This window comes from Epinephelus lanceolatus, chromosome 21 (genome assembly GCF_041903045.1).
Source record: "Epinephelus lanceolatus isolate andai-2023 chromosome 21, ASM4190304v1, whole genome shotgun sequence".
NCBI lineage: Eukaryota > Metazoa > Chordata > Actinopteri > Perciformes > Serranidae > Epinephelus > Epinephelus lanceolatus.
Genome location: NC_135754.1, coordinates 25,689,307 through 25,708,538, shown reverse-complemented (window position 1 = coordinate 25,708,538; position 19,232 = coordinate 25,689,307). Strand labels below are relative to the sequence as shown.

Below are 19,232 nucleotides of genomic sequence, written 5' to 3'. Positions count from 1 at the left end.
GAGCGGGTGTCCCATGTACAAAGGCTTGGTCGCTGCAGCGGCCCAGTGTTCGATTCCAGCCTGCTGTTCTCCACTGCATGTCATCCCCCTCTCTCTCCCCTTCATGCTTAAATACTGTCCTATCAAAAAAGGTGAGAAAAAAAATCTTAAAAAATTAATTACGCGCAGGTGCGACCAACTCAGAAGGTTGCTTGCACCAGTGCTACCAGCAGGAAAGTAAGTCTGGAGCCCTGTTCTAACCTCACAGACACTTGTTAGGGGGGCACAGTTTGATTCAATCGCCTAATAGTGTAATAAATGTAAGCTATTGAAAGTAAAATATAGAAATGGTCTGCAGATTATTAAAAATATAATGCAGGCATTTCATGTCATGTTCACGGGCCACACTTTGAGTGACAAGAATTGATAACTAATGTAATAAATTCAGATGGTCCAGCATTCAGCTGCTCGTATCATTACCAGAGCCCCCTCCATAGATCATATCACTCCTGTTCTCCAGCAGCTTCACTGGCTTCCTGTTAAATATCACATCCATTTCAAGATTCTGCTTCTCACCTTTAAGGCCCTTCATAATCAAGCCCCTTTGTACCGAACTCCTTCATATCTACACGCCCATATCATCAGTTGCAATCCAACTCACATCATTTGACTTCCATGGGTTCTAGAGCCTTCAGTCGTTCCGGTGCTGGTAGCATAAGAGCTGTCAGTCTAGTGTAGATACAAATGTTCATTTAGCTCCGAGGCTGGAGCAAGTTGAAGTATCTGTTTGTGGCCAGTGGCTGGATTGTGAAAAGCTGTTGCTGTGGTTGTATGGATTGGCTGACCACAGAATAAATCTAAACCTAATGAGTGTATTGCCCATTCTGCTTTTTTCCTTCTGTGTGTTATATTGGCACACTGGTGAACTAGATTAGATACTTAAGTGTCTTATTCCAGCAGTAATTGTGCTTATTACTTTAAAAAAAGCGAGAGGCAGGCTGATTATTAGTGAAATGTCTGTCAAGTGGAGTGCGCTCTAGAGATTCCCTCCCCCCCTCTGCAGCTCCTAATACCTGTTGACCAAGCCCCGCTACTAATCACTTGGTTTATTCACTTTGCAGCGTGAAGCATCTCAGCGAGTGCTCTCGACAGCCAGGTACTAATGAGCGCTAATGAATGGGAAGTTAATTTGTGGCCTCATTTGTTTGACTGTGCTGTTGCCTCCCCACCCTCCGCTCCCCCCTTTCGCTGGTGTTGAGTGGTCCCCTGTGGGCTGGCGGTCAGTCACTGCTTCTCATGTCGTTTCAAGGGGGGGTAATAACTTGACCTTCCTCTTGTCAGGAGACAGCTGCTCCTGTTTCATCCGATCACATCAGGCAGAATCACTAGGGACACGCCCCCTTAAAACCTTTTGTTATTACAATGAATCTTTGTGGCGATTTCTTCTGTTGATTGCCTGTGCAACCATTTCAAAGAATAACCAGTTGTATGTAATTCATTTTCTTAGAATTTTTGCTGTGTATTTTTTTATTTGATTGTTAATATGAATGAATATTTAAATATATTTAGATGGCTGTTTAAGAGCCTGTTGGCTTTACGGGGTGTTATATACCACATGTTCTTGTTAGCATAATTTATCCACCATTTTGAGTTTATAAATGGCAATCATGATAGAGTTTGTAAGTCTCTGTTGAATCAAAAACACACTGATTATCTACGTGAGGATTATTACATCATGCACCTTAAATCATTTTTTTATTTTAGCATCACTGGTAATCTAAACTGGATTTCTGTGCATGTTAACATAGTGTTATCTTACTGCCTTCCAGCCACCAGTAGAAGACTAAAAGTATTTGTTTATTCTAACCATGTTTAAAAATCAAAACTAATGTGGTACTGCTTTGCAGTTGTGTGTGACTAATGTCTCTGTGTGTTTCTTCCAGGTACGCAGCAGTACAGCAAATACACAGGATATGCTCATACCTACCAGTGGGGCGGCAGCCACCAGGACACAACTCCAAGGTATTTATTTTACCTCTATGATTTATGATTTGAAATGCTTAAATAATAACAGGATGCTATGTCTAACCTACGCTTGGGCGGCTGCGGTATCTGTTTTTTCATACCTTTCTGATATTTTACTGTGGTGTGTAATGGTGTTTGTGTTAAAATAAATAAATAAAATGAAGCTGAGCAACTGGTAATAGAAGTCATTGTAGCATGTATGTCATTCTCTAGCCTACAGTGTTTTGTGTCTACTATGCAATTAGTCTGCTTAAGGCGGAATTTATACTTCTGCTTTGTATCGATGCCGTAGCTACCCTACGCCGTAGCCTAACGTGCACCTCCCCAGAAATGTAACAAGACAATAAAGCCTCCACAAAAACAGCATTTTAAATCTTGTGTGTGATTTATCCTTCGGGGATTTATACTTCTGAATTCATCCTGGCTTCATATGAGCAGAGGAAATCTCCGCTCGTCACTAGGCTTATTTGTGAAATGCCATAGGTTTGTGCTAATAACGTTAGCATGTTATATTTGTTTGGAAAACATGTTTAGTATAAGACAGTTGTTTAGTCCGAGAACCTTGTGAGTTGGTGAAGGAGGTGGTACTGCTCCTTTTCGTCCATATATGTAAGATTTTAGAAAACGTGCACAAATATGAACAAAATGAATGCAGAGCACAGGCAGAGGGCAGCATCCATCTCCATATCTAACATTGAGCATATTAGACAAGTCTTGCTGGGGTTAAATACTTATGGCACACAGAATAATAAATACATAGGAAATAAGCCTCCCAATCACACTTGTTGACATTGGCAACGTGTCAGCAATGAGGCTAACAACCTGCTGTTGTAGTCGAACGAAGTAATCTTAAAATAAAGTTATATGAGGCAATGCTCCGAAACAAGAGCAGAGGCATTTTTCTATTTTGCTAATCCTGTAACGTTATTCTGGCCACCAGAGTCACTATTTTTTCAGTGCAGCTGCCAGTTCAACAAGTAGAGACTGACCTCTGGTGGCACGTGCTGTGCACTACAGCACATCACCACAATACAGCATATCGGTTTCAGTTTTGTAGAAAGAGGAGCATCTGTATGATTGACTGTGTAGAATATCAAACCCTCAAGATTTCTGAATACCTCAGAATACCGTTTTATCTTGATACCACCACCAACACCTAGTTAACCCCTTCATTACAATCATTTTTAGCTGTGTTAACTCATGGTAGCCCAATTTCAGCTGGTCCAACTATTGGATGGACTGCTATCACATTTTCTACAGACATTCATGGTCCCCAGAAGATGGATCCTACTGACTTTTGGATCCCTTAGTGCCAAAATTGAGGTTGACCTAAAATGTGGTACACACATTCATGTCTCCCTTGGGATGAGTTGTATTAAATTTAGTGACCCCCTGACCTTTTGTCACAGTCAGGGAACAGTCAGTCACAGTCATAAAGCATGCGTTCTATCAGGTTTTATTGACTTTATTTTTTGGAACTTCCTGTTGTGGATGTAGCTACAAGAAAGAATTCCCCAATTTGACTAAAGCCCAGTTGTTTTGTTGTATGTGAAGCGGTAGTAAACCATTTATTTCATTTGTTTCAGAGATGGCTGGCAGAGAAGATGCACAGAAATTGTGGCGATCGATGCACTGCATTTCAAGACCTTTCTTGAACAGTTTCACCCAGTGAGACTCAACCGAGAACTCAACAAGGTTATATCTTATCTTACTGTATTTATCTGTATTTCCCGCTTGCTTTCTTTGAGTGTTTGTGCTTCTTTTTCTTGTCTTAAAGGTGTCCTAAATGGTAAAGGTGCAGTTAGTGACTTTAATCCAATACACTTTGTCAAATTCAGTGAATATGTCCTCACGCTTTGTTAGCTTTCTGGCATGTTTGGCATTTCAGCCATCGGCATCTTGGTTTTTTGGAGTGGTCGATCTGACTCAATCAAGTGGTCCCACCTTTAAAAATGTGTAACTTTGGGCCGTGATAAAATGTAAATGGGTGAGAAATTTAAAAAAAACTCCACTTGTACAGTTGTCATTAATGTTGAAATTAGCTAAAGAGACCAAAACTGTTTTTTTGTACCAGGCTGTAAACATGTTTATTTCTTATTGAATATTGATATCCTTTAAGGTATTGTATCAAAGTTGGAAACTCCAGTGTCGTGATAACGTTAATCTCCGCTCTGCATGTCACTAAACATGAGTACTGGGTTGTGTAAAGAAAAACACTTGAGAACAAAAACAAAACATTATGTCAGCTCATTGAAAAACGGGTATTTGTAACTTTATGGTGAGTGCTGCCGTAAGTGCTTTTTTTTTGTTTTGTAGACAAAGTTTGTATAATTTATGACAGTGGAAGTGTAGGGGCAATCTACCACTGCTCTTTGATGTTACACTTTGATCTTCCATTGTCATGGCTTTTGAACAGGCTGCAGTAATGTTATGTTTTAACTTTATCTGCCATTTCACATCATCAGATTTTATGACTTCAGTGTCAATCCATTTGCGTGATAATCATGAAACCGTTTCATAACAGAATAACAAATGTAAGCCGAGACGACATTGACTCATGTTTACTTTTCTCTAGGTAAATATTTGAATTGTAGATAAGTGCTTTATGGATATAATCCAGACTGATGGATTGTCATATTTATAGAGAACAAGCTTTATCGTATTCATTACACTGTCCATTAGGCCCAGAATGAATTTTAATGAACATAATTGACCTCGGGGTGATTAATCACATTAATAACATTTACATCACAGATTTTTTTAAATGGGAATCTCTCCATGTGTGCAGTCTTCCCAGTCAGAGATGTCCATTTGTAATAAAAAATCAAGATGTTGATGTTGTCAAGTCAGAAAGCATGGAGGAGTTTGACAGCTCTGACAAGGGTGTGAAGAATGCGCCAACATATAGATCAATTCTGTTTCGAATATTGTTCAGCTAACTGTCACGTCTGCCCTTTCACGGGAAGAATTTATGACTGGTCAGGGGGAGGCTGGGCGCTTACAATTAATTTTCACCATTCACTTTATTTCTAATGTGAAAATTAATGTCCATAGCCCCTCCTGGGATGTCATGTCAGATGCTCTTGTTCATGCATATTGGTTTATTCCGTAATGTGCCATTATTAACATATAAAACCCACGCTATTTCACACCAATTGCAGTTAAATTTAGGAAATAGGTGTGAAATGACACAGTGTTGACAAATGACACAATATTAAAAAAAAAAAAAAAGTATGTTCAGCCAGGCCAACCAACCTTTATTTGCTCATGCACTGAGTGGTGTGTCAGGCGCAGGCCTGCAGGCAAATGGAATTACTTTGCTGCTTTCCATTTATGTTTGATAGCATGGAGACGTTCTATAGGCTTGGTTCTTATAAAACATGCCAGTGATCTGGAACAATAAGGTGATCCCAAGACCTGAGGCTCCTCAGAGCTGATTCTGATTTTATGTACCAAATGACACATCATTCCCAACTTACTCCAGCAACCAAACCTCATGTAGCTGACAACTTGATGTAATGTCATCCCAAGAAAACCTGATTCATTCACAGTTTTGATGACGGAAGGGTAATGGCGGTATCTGAAATTACTCTCCATTTTCAGCCACTTTATTTGAAAGGTTTGCGGTTAATTTATTGTCATTGTGCAAGACAGGGTTGCTCAATGAGATGCAGTTGTAGTCCCTTCATGCTATACAAAAAAGTGTGGAAGATGAGGTTGAGTTGACGAAAGAAGCTGCTCTGTAGTCTGGTGGTATGGCGGCAGATACTTCTGCATTGCTTGCCAGACAGCAGCAGGGTGAACAGGCTGTCGCTGGGGTGTTTTTTTTTCTCCCTTAAGGCTCTGTGAAGGCACCTTGTCTCACCGATATCACTGATGTTCGGTAGATGAGTGCCAATGATGCTCTGGGCGGTTTTAATCACCTGCTGCAGAGCCCACTTTGTGGCGTTTTCTGTCAGGATGCTTTCTATTGCTCTTCTCTAAAAGTTGACAAAAACTTGGCAGGGGGATTTTGCCTTTCTGGATGTCCAAATTTTAAGATTCAAGCCCTCAGAAATTCCCACAATGAAAGAAATATGCAGTGTTCACAGCATGCGTTTGACTTTTTGCATAATGCATAATGATGCTGATTTGGAGGTGTCCAAAATCTCAATAGAGAATAGAAGGTTCTTCCCGAAAAGCTGAGGTTCTTCCCAAGATTATTTGCTTTTTTTGAAGAAGAAGAAGACGACAAAAGGGTTTTTCAAGGGTTCTTTGTGATTCAAGGGTTCCATTACAAACCTTTTTCATCCAAAGAACCTTTTTTAGAAAAACAAGTTCTTCAATTATTGTTGAAAGCATGGGTATTAAAATATCCTCACCCTCAAATATTCAAATGTTCACCCATGTTTCAAGTGGACCTTTTAGATGTATGTGGAATCCCCTTCATCAATTTATTTTACTTGTGTTCTGCCATAGTTGATATCTTTACCATCATGTCATGCTATACGACACCACAATGTCTACTGAAATTCTTCTTTTTTATTTATGGGTACCTGGTACTTGGCATTTTGTATTTGGTTCTAGTTTCGGTTCCCAACCCTACTGCGCTGTTAAAATAGTGAAGTCTGTAGTAGTATTAGTGATTTCACAAAATCTCCACCCCCAAAAACATGACTGTGGACTATGAGTGTTGTAGGTTACCCTGGACTACATCCACCCCGGCTCTTTAGGAGCCTCATGAAGCCCAAGGCTGCTTGACATGGTTCCCTTGGCCCCCAGGCTAACCTGTTAACCAAAAACAATGATTAGATGGAGAGAGATCTGTAGGGGATGTAATCAGTTACTAGTTTTCGAGCCCCTCCTGGGCGACTACTACCACTAAAACCATGATTATTGGGAGAGAGATCTATGGATGATGTAGTCAGTAACTGTTTTTTGATCCCCCACGGGTGACTACTCATCAGCCCCCTTAAGGCTTGGACATACTTTCTGTATTACATGTCCTTGGACAGCTGTGGTCACGTGGACACACATGCAGCTCCTAAGTTACAACTTAGGGTCCACGTCAGCCCCCAGCAGAAAGCGTGAGGGCTGGATGCTGAGCTTACTGTCCTGCTACTGCCAGCATCGGATGAAAGTGAAACGAAGAAGAAGCAGCTGGGTCTGGAGTGAATGTCCCTCGAATATCCAACTTGAAAGTAATTTCACAGTGGTGAGGCGGCTGCAGCTGGCTGGACTGCAGTAACTGTGGATTTGGAACAAAAGATTGGTGTCTGTGTACTTTCTGTGCTTACAAAAAATGGACTGCACGTGGATGTCTGTAAAGGGGTTTGTGCGGACCCTAACGGACATGTTACGCTGACCCCCGCAGACTCGGAATTTATAAAGTGGCCCGTAGAAGCTGGAAAGGCTCTGGACAGAATCACCAGAGAGTGTTTTGGGTGGAAACTTTAACAAATGGTTCAAGGTACCTGATACCCTTTTCCCACCAACATGGGACAGGTTCCATTCCAGTTCCTGCACCTAATTTTGAGCCATTCGGAGGATTTCAACCAAAAATAAATTGGTTTAAACCTGAATAGTTGGCTCCCAGCTGGAACCAAAAAAATAGCAGGTTTTCCATGACCTGAAGTGCGAACCATGACAACATCAGTGAGCATGTCATAGCATGTGATAGCCTTCCACGTCTCATTATTAGTTGGTCCGTGCTAGTTTTTCTGATAAAAACAAACATACACTGTATATAACAACAGAATTTTGGTACCACATCCTCGATTACAATGATTACGCTCAAACACTCAGAAACGCGGGCTGGTTTGCGAGGTAGCACCAAGGTTCCAAGACACTTGATTGGAGCTGGTTCAAGAATCAGAGCTTATCCGGTAGAAAAGGGATATGATAGGATTCCAGGTGGAAGCTTTATAAATTAATAAATAAATAAAAAACCTTTTCTATCACGAACCAAAAATGGTTCTCTGATGGTAACAAGGCAAAGAACCCCATATGGTTCTACGTAGGGAGTTAGGATCTTTTTTTCTAAGAGTGTCAACTTAACTATTAAGTGTTCAGAATGTAGAGAATAGTGAATGATTTCAGATACAGCAAATATTTTACAGTGTTTAATCTCCTTGTGTCTGCTACAGAACACTTGTCCGATCATATCGAATTGTGTTTTGCTTTCCTTTTATATTTCCCTTCTAACATATTGCCGTTGATCTTCCCTTTGCTCCGTTTTTATTTAGGCCTACTGTGGTTTTGCTCGCCCTGAAGAACAAAGCCAAAACCTTGCAGCAGTGGCTACAGGGAACTGGGGCTGTGGGGTTTTTGGAGGTGACACACGTCTGAAAGGTAAGCACTGACGTAACACTCCCATTAGTAGTAGAGCCTGTGGAAAATTGTGCTCGGATCATCTTGGTGCACTTGGCAGTCTAAGCGACCTCTCTTCCTGAACATAACGGAATAAATTTCAGCTTGAAAGACTCCAGCAGATCAGCGCAGGCATCCATTTGTCTTCCGGGAATGCGTTCATTTAGTTAAGGCCTATTCGTCGCCTTCCTTCTATTGATCAAATGACAAAGTTAATATGTTTCATTAATAGTGAAATTGATTGCCTGCTCGAGTACATCAATCCGTTACAGCTTTCTGTCTCAGCCTTGTATCACTGTCACTGAGCAGGAAGCTTCAGGAGAGTTTGTGCTAACCGTTTGCAGTAGCAGCTCTGCTTCTTACTTTCTACCTGAGAGCCACTGCGCTTGCAAACTATACATTCACATTTGTTAATTAGCAGCAGCAACGTAAAGCCCTCCATAGGTACAATCACCTACTGTCTGCTTAATGACAAGCCTCTCGGGAAGAGCTTTGTAATTCAGATGCGGTTCTCCTCCTGCCTTTACCTTCTGGGGCCTCAGATAGCCACCTATTTTTTAATTGTCAGATAATTCTTGGGAAAAGCTGTTGAATCGGAGCTAAGGAGAGAAACTGCTGAAGTGTAGACATATTCAGCTTCTGAAAATGTTGATTCAGTTATGCTCGTTAACTTGCCTCTGTCCTAACCTTCATTAATCAGCAGACATATTTCCAGTCTCTTAAAATATTCACAGCTCTCCGGGGCCAGACCTGGCCTCTCTTTGCAACTAATCCAGAGTTCTCAGTGGGGGTGAGACCTATTCCCCGATTACTTGCCTTTTAACGTACATGCCACAGCGGCTGGTGGTGCTACAAGCTTTTAATGGTAACATTAACTACTAGATGACTCGTCACACTTTGGTTTGTTTAAACTTTTCTGTAATTTCACAAGTAAGAAGGTGATAATGTGCGAACAAACCTGCAGAAAAAAGCCTCAAAGGGACAGTTCACCCCAAATCGAAAATACATACTTTTCCCTTCAACTGTAGTGCTATTTACTACTCTAGATTGTTTTGGTGTAAATTGCTGAGTGTTGGAGATATAGGCTATAGAGATGGCTGCCTTCTCTGGAATATAATGGAACTAGATGGTGACCTGTATGACCTGGGATCAATTCACAGCCTTTGCAGGACATATATTTAAGACGCAACATATGCCTTCAAATGGTGCAACAATGACACAGCACCATAGAACAGTTCACCAAACATTCTTATACTCCTCCTCAGATAAACATCAAGCCTAACTTTCCATGTTCGTGTTTGTGTGTGGGTGTGATTTCCTGCCGTTTCTAGAACGTCACAACTTACAATATCTGGCAACGACATCTGTTTCCCATCACAATGTTTCACCATCACAATGTTTGCCAAGTCACTCTGCTCTTAGACTTCTCCCCAGAGTGAGACCATTCAGGGTTACTCAATTTTACTAACTAACTTGACCTTAAGGGTCAAATATTTCTAGGCCTTTTCGCCACCACAGTGGCACTCAGCTTGAGGTGCTCAAAGCACAAAAAAAAAATACATTTGAAAACTCAACAGCAATGTTTCTTTGTAGAAACCATGACCCAGTTGTTGGCAATAATCCACAGCCCTTGTTGTGAGCAGTTTCATGTGGGAACTATTTTCATTCTGCCAAGCTATACCCACCAACCATATCACTGTGCAGAAGGACGCGTGCATCTACTCATAGACGAGAGGCTCTTGCTTGTGACATCATGAGATGTAATCATTAATGGCATCCTCCTCAGCTGAGCTGTAACGTTAGCTAGCTCAGCGAAACTCTTGAAATCCTCTGTCTTTTAGTGGGGTGGATTGTGGAAGACCAGTGCGGTGACCAGTCTGTGGATTTTCTTGGTTATGGTTTCTGGAAAGAGACATTGCTGTTGAGTTTTTAAAATATATTCTTTCGAGTGTCGAGTGCCATCTATTACATTCGAAAGAAGGCAGACATCTCTACGGCCGATATCTCCAACACTCTGCAACTCACACCAAAACAATCTACATTGATAAAAAGCACTACAGGCCAGAGGAAAAAAAATACATATTTTAATTTGGGGGTGAACTCACCCTTTAAAAGGACAATCCTTCCACTGTAATGAAACAGATTTTATGCCACTCTCACTGTTGAGGTTTAACATGGGCTTCTTCTCCTCCAGCTCTGCTCCAGATGCTGGCAGCTGCTGAGGCGGGCAGAGATGTGGCCTATTTCACCTTTGGTGACAGCCAGCTCATGACAGATGTCCACAAGATGCACTCTTTCCTAACTCAGAGGAAGATCAGTGTCGGTAAGAAAAACAACCCTGCCTGCTTCCTGTTCATGTGCAGCTGTGTTTATGCCTTCCTTTTTGCAGTATGTTAAATTTCACTGCCAAGGGTGAGATAAAAATGATATAACAACATGGTTAATTATGTTTTTGGAATATTTCCTGTTGGGATTTTGTTGTAAACAATGTGATCTCATAAAACAATAATGTGGCTCCTGAAAACTTACTGAAAACTCAACATTTTTTGCAGTGATATGCAGTCCTTTGTAGAGACTAGATAACATACACAGTCTTCTTGTCTCTGTCACAGGGGAGGTGTATGAGCTCCTGGGGCAGTACTACAGCTCAGTGTGCAGGAACTGCCTTGGTCGACGCCCTGACGTCAGCCTCTACTCCTTCATCTACCAACAGGTCAGCTCCTCCCTGGCGCCAGAGGACTCCGACAGGGGCTCGGCTAGACATCACGTCCCTGCAGACTGCCGTTAAGGTCAGGTGGCTGATGAGTCACCGTGCCTTATCTTGGGAAAACGTCACAAAACCGAATTAAAACATTCTCTGTCTGCCTTTAAATTTATTTTTTAGCTTAAATGTTTTTTGTAAGACAAACTTGATTAACAGTGGGGGATTTACCAAATGTGCTCTCCACCACTGGCAGCTGAAAATGACAATCTGGCATGCAGATCCTTTTCACAAAGAACCGGACTGCAGAGGGTGATTAGTTATGACCCTGTCTGGCACTGTGTTCATTTTGCTGCTGCTGGTAATACACCAATGTATTGAGCTTCAATACGACGCAATTGTGATTTTAATGGTGAAGCAAAGGTTGCCATCCATCTTCTGAGTTTGTCATGTTTCCTTTTTTTACACCCACACATATCCAGCCTAATTGAATTGGCTGTCAGAAATCAAGTTAAAGGAAAAGAATAACAAGAACAGGGTTTGGAAAGCTTGGAGCGGTCTCAGAAAACGGTTTGATTTAAAGAGCAGCCTGGCTCTTAAGGGGATAATCTCTTAGCTGCTGCATTCACAGCAAAGTTCTAGTTACAATCACGGGTCCATGAATACATTTTTGGGTTCTTTGCTGTATGTGACACACTCCAAAGAACCCAGATGCGCTTAAAATATTAATTTGATTTGTTTGTTTCTGTGTTTTAGAACTAATTTCAGCATGAAACTGTTATTTTGATGAAAAGTGAGATGTTTTTCTGAAAGATTTTGTTTTACAGCCTAAATAAAATCAATTTAAATGTAAAATTCAGGTTTTTAATATTGCCTACCTTTTATTCTGAAGCGCCATTTGAATAGAGCCACAAATGTCAGCAATACATCTCCGAACAATCAGGCTGAGGGCCTCTTGTCCCGCGGATGTTACAGGCAAAATGAGTTTCCATACAGCCTTGCCATTTATCTTTCCCCAGCTATTGCTTCAGCCTTTCACTCACAGTTTAATAAGGTCATACCTTTTATATAAACTGTACATGACACCTCATTAAGTAAAGAGTAGATCATAGAGTATCCAGTCAGAGGCGAGAGTTGGGCAGTGGGGCTCCTGGGTGATTTCTCTGTCTGTCAGGTGAAACACTGCTTCATTTGCATCAAGAAGAAGCTGTTTGGTGTGAGTCACAGAGGTTAGACCTTTGGCACTTTGTACTGAGGTTATATTTTGTTTTACTTATTGATATGTGACAATATTCTTGGTACAAAATACAGTTTTACCTATGATATTGGGTTCACAATATTAAAAATTGAAGCTGATGTGTTTATTAAAGTAATGATCTCAAAAATTTTCATGTAAATAAATGTCTGTAAAGTCACTGTCTATCGCTGAAGGAGGTGGCGTAATGGGGACTCAGCCGAAGGCCCAGTGATGAAAGCATAAGCAAGCAGTATTACAAACTGGATGTCTTTCCATCCACCTCTTTTTATGCACATTTTCAGTTTGGAAAGGACAGCATTTTTTTTTTAAATATTAAAATATCACAAAAAAACATTCTTACACTTGGGGAAGTTAGAAAAGTTGCTGTATTGATAAAGGTAAATGTGACTAAATGAGATGGACACACAAAGTATGACATACAGGCATGATGTACCATCACTGTATAGGCCACTGTAAGCCATCTTCATCGTCTCTAGAGGTTTTTATTATGCTCACATACACACAGAGCTGTTATCGGAAATGTTCCATGAGCACACAGCTTTGGTGTTAGTGGTTCAAAACTTGCTATTTCCATTGTCCAGTGTGCTCCCCATTACCTATACATTCATTGTTTTCCTTCATTTACTTGCATTCCTTAATTACATCATCTTGTTGCACCCTCTTCTGAAATGTCACCACCTCCAAATATTCGCATAACAGTAGTAGCTGGGCTCAGCCTTAAAGATAGAATGAGGAGCTCGGACATCCGGAGGGAGCTCGGAGAAGGGCCGCTGCTCCTTTGCGTCAAAAGGGGTCAGTTGAGGTGGTTCGGGCATCTGATCAGGATGCCTCCTGGGTACTTCCCATTAGAGGTGTTCCAGAACACGGTGGAGGGATTACATATCTCATCTGGCCTGGGGAGAGGGACGTCTGGGGGTGCTTTGCTTGGCCTGCTGCCCCAGATAAGCAGATGAAAATTGATGGATGGAGTAGTGGATGGAATACACACATAAATTTGCCTTTTTTAAAAACAAAAACGAATTAGCTGAATCTTCATTTAAAATTTGCGCTACATTTGGATGAAAACCCAACTAGTCTTGACATTACTGGAAAAAAATCACAAGCGGTACAAGCTTTTTCCATCGCTCAGCAGTGTTTGGTCAGCTGGAGAGGGTTGGCGGAGCTAAGGCAACAGACCTGGGGCCTCAACGCGTATGCACAAAACTCGGCCTAAAAGAGGCATACGCCACTCCCCACGCAAAAGTTGTGGTGTGTAAAAACAGACTTGATGGGAGAAACTTTCACTCATGAACATTTTGGAGACAGGACATTGGCGACGCAGATGTTGAGGTGAAAGCCTGATTGTAGAAGCTGTCGAATGTTTTTGGCGTGTCAATTTTTAGCTTTTGTCTGTATGTACATTTTTAGTATGGATCCTATGCAGTATTTTATAAATGAGACGCCTGCTCTTCAACTCACCTGTGTGTGAAGCAGCGTGCTGGTCAAAAAAAGTGATTTACTACCCATTACTGGTTAGACTTTTGAAAATTAAAATATTTTTCTGCTACACCCCACAAAATTTGTAGTTTCGTCCTCTTTCCTTTAATTTCTTCCAGTCTGTGCTTGTGTTATGAGTAAACTGTCACTGTCACCAGACAAACAAAAGAAAAGAGTGCCGACTACAGACATTATAACTTTGATGAATCGATTTTGTGCAAACTGCCAACTCACTGACATCACACAGGCAACATTGTCTGGATCTTTGGGAAGTGAGATCCAAAAACAGCCTCTTGTTTTCAGCCTCTTGTGGTCCGATCATTATGAACATGATACTTAGTTCTGTGATGCATGTTGTGACTTTTTCCTCATTGTATGATTATCTAGTTACACGCCTAATAAGCTGTTGTCTGCCCAATTACAGATTACCCAGTCAGCAGAACTTTATTGACTAAATATTTTTAGTTGAATGTTAAATTAGTTGTGTCCCCAGAGTGCGCAATATTGAATGGACTCCTGGGAGCCTGTAAGTGAATGAATGAGGTGTAGGCGTCTCTAAGCTTTGTGCTGTCGGCCTTCATGGAATCAGGACTTGAAATCGGAGGGGGTCTCTCTTTGTAGCTTGCTGAGTTCAAAACAAGCCTTTGGTGACGTCTCTCCCGAGGGGATCCATCATAGACACACAGGGGTATCTTACTGAATTGATCCCTCCACAGTGAGCCCCATGTGTGTCGTTGACCTTTCGGCTGCCATCTGTCATGAAGTCACAAACCTGAACTGTGTCTAGCCTTTAAAACATGATCACACTTTGGCACATGACTGTGTTGTAGCTGAGGTGGAACAGTTAGATAAATAATGCTGATTGCACAGAGCACAGAGGGGTAAGTGCAAAAAAATTATCACATTTTGATTTGTTATCAATCCCCTTTTAGCTCCCTGGATCTAATGTAAGTATCCCGTTTCCTCTTTTTTTGCCATATTTATGAAATACATGTTGCACTATGTAATGGCAATAGAATAATGACACCATCAGTGTTTAGACTGGTTCCCTACAGGCCTCACTTTCACTATATAACTGTCTGTCACTGGTTATGATCTCCTGGGTAAAGTGTGAAGCAGCCGAAACAGGAGGAGGATAGCGCTTTTGTTTTCCCCAGTAGTTATCGGTGGCTATCCCCACTTACCGAAGAGTATAATTTTTAATGGAAGCTGTAACATGAAGCTACGATCAGACACCAAACATTTCAAGCTGTGGACGGGTGTGACAAGCTACAAGTCAAAGCTGAGCTGGCCTCAACTTTTTTTAGAGCTCCAATGATGCGGTGAAGTGTCAGCCAATCATATGTCAAAGCATTTACCGAAATGACGAATGCTACACCTCAAGTGTAGCAAAATAAAATCTAGTTAGCATTGTTAAATGTATTTTTAGCATCCAGGAAGATTGTTTCTGAACCCTGCAAGTTCAGCAGTCAACTGCTGAAGTAGCAAATTTGGGTCTCAGTTGGGGTTTGATGTTGAGAATTGGGGATGTAAGCATCCTGTATTTAAAGTACGCTCAAACATTTGAATTGAGTAATCAATGCCAAGTTTTCTTTAGTCTACTGTATGAATTATCAATGGACCCCTGAGAACAAAACAGTTCATCAGTAGATTCTTTTTGAAGCTGGAACGACAATGCCATATAATCTCTCCACTTTTGCTTTGTTTCGATCCAAGAAGGTCAGCTCTGATAATGTAGGGTGCTGTATTATAAATGTGGAGGCCTATTTAAATTCATTATAAGCTATTTACTTCATATTTCCTTATCATTTTTAATCATTAGCGGGAGCTCGCTGTGGTGTTTGGAGGAGCAACGCGAGGTTGACTTGGCCACAGATTAAAGGCATTATCAGCTGAATATTGATGTGTTTGATGGAACCCTGGGAGCTATGGCTTACATTTGTTTGGACTCGACGCATAAGACGAAAATAAGATTCGTTGTCATGAGCCGCCTTTTGGTAATTATTCATACTTTGTCCTCTCCATGATAGAAATCATATTTTATGAATAGAGATAGATGCTTTTCAGACTGTACATACTGGGTCATTGGAGTACATGTATTTTCCTGTGACCAGAAGTCACTTGTGTAAAATTAAAAATTTAATTTTAGACATCAAAGGCAGTTATGTTTCTCGCCTACTCTCATTAATACGTGTGTTGCAGTTTTCCAAGGGATTTATTAAGAAATGTTTTTGTAATTGGCAACACCCTCAGCACAGGTGCGTTTGGTTAGAGTCGCCAGCTTCCTGCAGCTGAACTCATATTTGTAGTGACACACTTCAGCAAGACACATAGAAGCAAAGTTGTAAAGCTGTGGTAAGGAAAAATGGATCCAAACTAATAAACACTAATTGTCACTGGAGCAAATTACAGCCACTGAGATAAAAGACTGTTACACACTCATGTACGGAAGCTGAGAACAGCCACGCTAATGGCTGCAGCAGTGAGAGCTGAGAACACTGCCTTGTCATGCATATGTGCATCATCTGTTTCACTCATTGTTAACTAAACTTGCTGGGAGAAAATACAGATATGTATGGAAGCCGAGAATGGCCGTGCTTGTAATTATGTTTTCTAACACCGTTTTCATGAGATAACAAGTTAATTATCTTGAGATAACTGAGCCCGTGTTTTTCATAGGGCTGGGTGATACGGAGAAAATCAAATGTCATGATATTTTTGACCAAATACCTCGATTTTATATTGCAACAATACTGTATTGTATTGTTACTGAATGGAGCTTGAGTGCATCATAATGTAATTCAACACAGAGACACAGATTGCTTACAGCTAAAGCCCAGTTCAGACCAAAGATTCACTGCAAGTTTGAACATGCAACTACTTTCACTGCGCCATTTTGCAACGTTCTAAAAACCTGTTGGTTCACACCAATGCAACTAGATGAGACAGTGTATCATCACTATGCAACAATTCTCTGTACCTCCACTCTATTTGCAGCTTTTCAGGCTGTTTTGTGGCTGAATATAATTTATAGCTTCTGAAAATATGAATAAAGATAGTGATAGTGAGATACTGGCTACAGCTGCATCTGTTGTAGTGATGAAACGGAAAAGCATAAAACTAGCATCAGATGGAGAATGTCAGTGTGGGTGGGGCTAAACACATACAGCAAGCGGCAGCAGTGACCCACCGTCCAACACTCGCACACGTCAGGACGAAAACCGAGAGCTCAGTGAGATTGGAGCACCTGTAGTGATGGTGAAATCGAAGCTTCATGAAGCAGTGAAACACTTTGACGCAACTGCTTCAAGAATGACACACTGCTTCGAAGCATTTCATACAGTCAGAAGAGTGACATCTGCTAGCTGTGTGTCAGAACTGCATCTAAGTGGAAGACCTGGAAAAGCCTGTAAGAGGCCTCGCTGTCAGTAGTCACGTGATTGTGGGCGTGCCAAAGCAGGGATCGAAACGCTGTCTCGGAACACTTGTGCTTCAAAAGATCGACACTGTGTCGAGCAAACTGGCTCAAGCCATCACCAAGCACCTGCTGCAGCAAGCGAACGCACCACCTACGGTCATTTTGACTTGACTTCTTCACTACAAGTCGATTGGCTGTTGAAACAACTGACGTGCCTTGCATTCTAAAACCAGACAGCCTGTTCACACTACTGCAGCTGTTCTCTGCAACGTTCTAAAATGGTTTCGTCTTGTCACCAATCTTTGGTCTGAACTGGGCTCAACGTTAACTAGCTAGGCCGTTAGTCTTGAGCTCTACTTTGTAGTCTGCACACAATTAATTTGATGCAATGGAAAACATCATTACTGCCATCGGTGAAGGTCATCTTATTCACCGATAAGGCACCGATAAGGCTGATGGCAGTTAACCAGGCGAATATTGGCCGATAATAATGTGCGGCCGATAAATAGGTACATCCCTAATTATATGTAACAAGAGGAAGCAACCTTTTTTTTGCCTTTGGTGTACCTTTGGCAGCACGGTGTTGTAGTGGTTGGCATTGTCGCCTCACAGCAAGAGGGTTTCTGGGGGTTTGAACCCCAGGGTGGTAGGTACTCCAGCTTCCTCCCACAGTCCAAAGACATGCAGGTTAATTGGTGACTCTGAATTGTCCGTAGGTGTGAATGTGAGTGTGAATGGTTGTCTGTCTCTATGTGTCAGCCCTGTGATAGTCTGGTGACCTGTCCAGGGTGTACCCCGCCTCTTGCCCAATGTCAGCTGGGATAGGCTCCAGCAATATTAAAAAATATGTTTGCAATCAAGGCCATTTTTGGCTTCCGTACCCATCAATGTTTTCTCCCATCCCGTTTAGTAAATCAGTGAACCATAATGTTCCTTTGCAGACAGGATGTTTTTCCTTGTCATGCTCATGTTCTTCTTTTAAATCAAATTTGCGCCATCACAATTAACAAATCTGCGGTCCGTAGTCATTTGTAAATGTCCTCAGCTCTCACTGCTGTATCTTTTAGTGTGCGTGAACTCGGTGTGACCTAAATGTTTCACCGCTTCCTCTGTGTCCTCTGTGGCACCTCAGCAGTGTCATAGCCGCTATTGTTTGATGGTAATTGTGTCTCTCCTCCGGCTCTACACATGCTGAGATGGTTTCCTCGTCCGAGGGCAGTTCCTTCACTGCCTCGAAAACCTGCTTGCATTGTCTTTTTTACTCGGACTAAATAGCCTGCGGTCAAAAACACTCTTAAATATGGGTTGCTCCAGAGGAGGCGGAGGCGGTGTATAAATCCATAACAACAGCAATTATTTATTAGTGACAGCTTTCTCTGGCCATTTTAGTTCAAATGTTTCCACTGCAATTGATCCAAAAGAAAAATCCATTTTTATGTGATAGCTGTGGCTTTTAACCAAACTGACTGCTCGCTCCGTAAGGTCAAGGATTGAGTGAGTGAAGTTATTTTTTGCTCCTAGTGTTATTAGATTGCCTATCTATCATTGGGGTGGCATGTGATTGATACTGACTCGGCTTGAATGAAAGATGGAGCAAGGCCATTGTTGCTCCCACACAAGAGTAGGGAGCCTGATCGTCACAGCAACTTGTGTAGAAGAAGCCTGTGAAGGACATAGAATTAGTCGCTAACTACTTGTGCTGTGTCATTTCTCATGTTAACTCATTTTCTTTTGTTCTCACCGACTTTATTTCCTCATAAAACACACAACCTCAGCATATTTAGTGAAAAAAAAAGCTGGATATGCAATTATGGAAGGATGATTGCTTCAAGTACGTATGCAAAAACTGTTAATTTAGAGACAGTCCACATTTTGCTGACCACTTAAAATTGCATGAACTGTTCATTAGCTTTCATGTATGCTTGCTGATTTCATTTTACCATATATTAGCTGGTTCTAGACATCAAATTTAAATTTCTAAATGCACCAGATATGACTTGATAATTTTACGGTATATGGCTGAATTG

At 41.3% G+C, this 19,232-nt stretch overlaps 1 protein-coding gene across 1 annotated transcript in view; it reads left to right on the top strand.

Moving 5' to 3' along the window:
• Window positions 1-11,908, top strand: part of LOC117247208 (poly(ADP-ribose) glycohydrolase) — a 32,727-nt gene extending 20,819 nt beyond the window's left edge. Inside the window, exons 14-18 of the mRNA XM_033611567.2 lie at window positions 1,923-2,001; window positions 3,591-3,699; window positions 8,229-8,334; window positions 10,547-10,675; window positions 10,965-11,908. Coding sequence (XP_033467458.1) covers window positions 1,923-2,001; window positions 3,591-3,699; window positions 8,229-8,334; window positions 10,547-10,675; window positions 10,965-11,140 — 599 coding nt within the window. The 3' untranslated portion in view covers window positions 11,141-11,908. The remainder of the gene's footprint in view (window positions 1-1,922; window positions 2,002-3,590; window positions 3,700-8,228; window positions 8,335-10,546; window positions 10,676-10,964) is intronic.
• The last annotated feature ends 7,324 nt before the right edge of the window (window positions 11,909-19,232 follow it).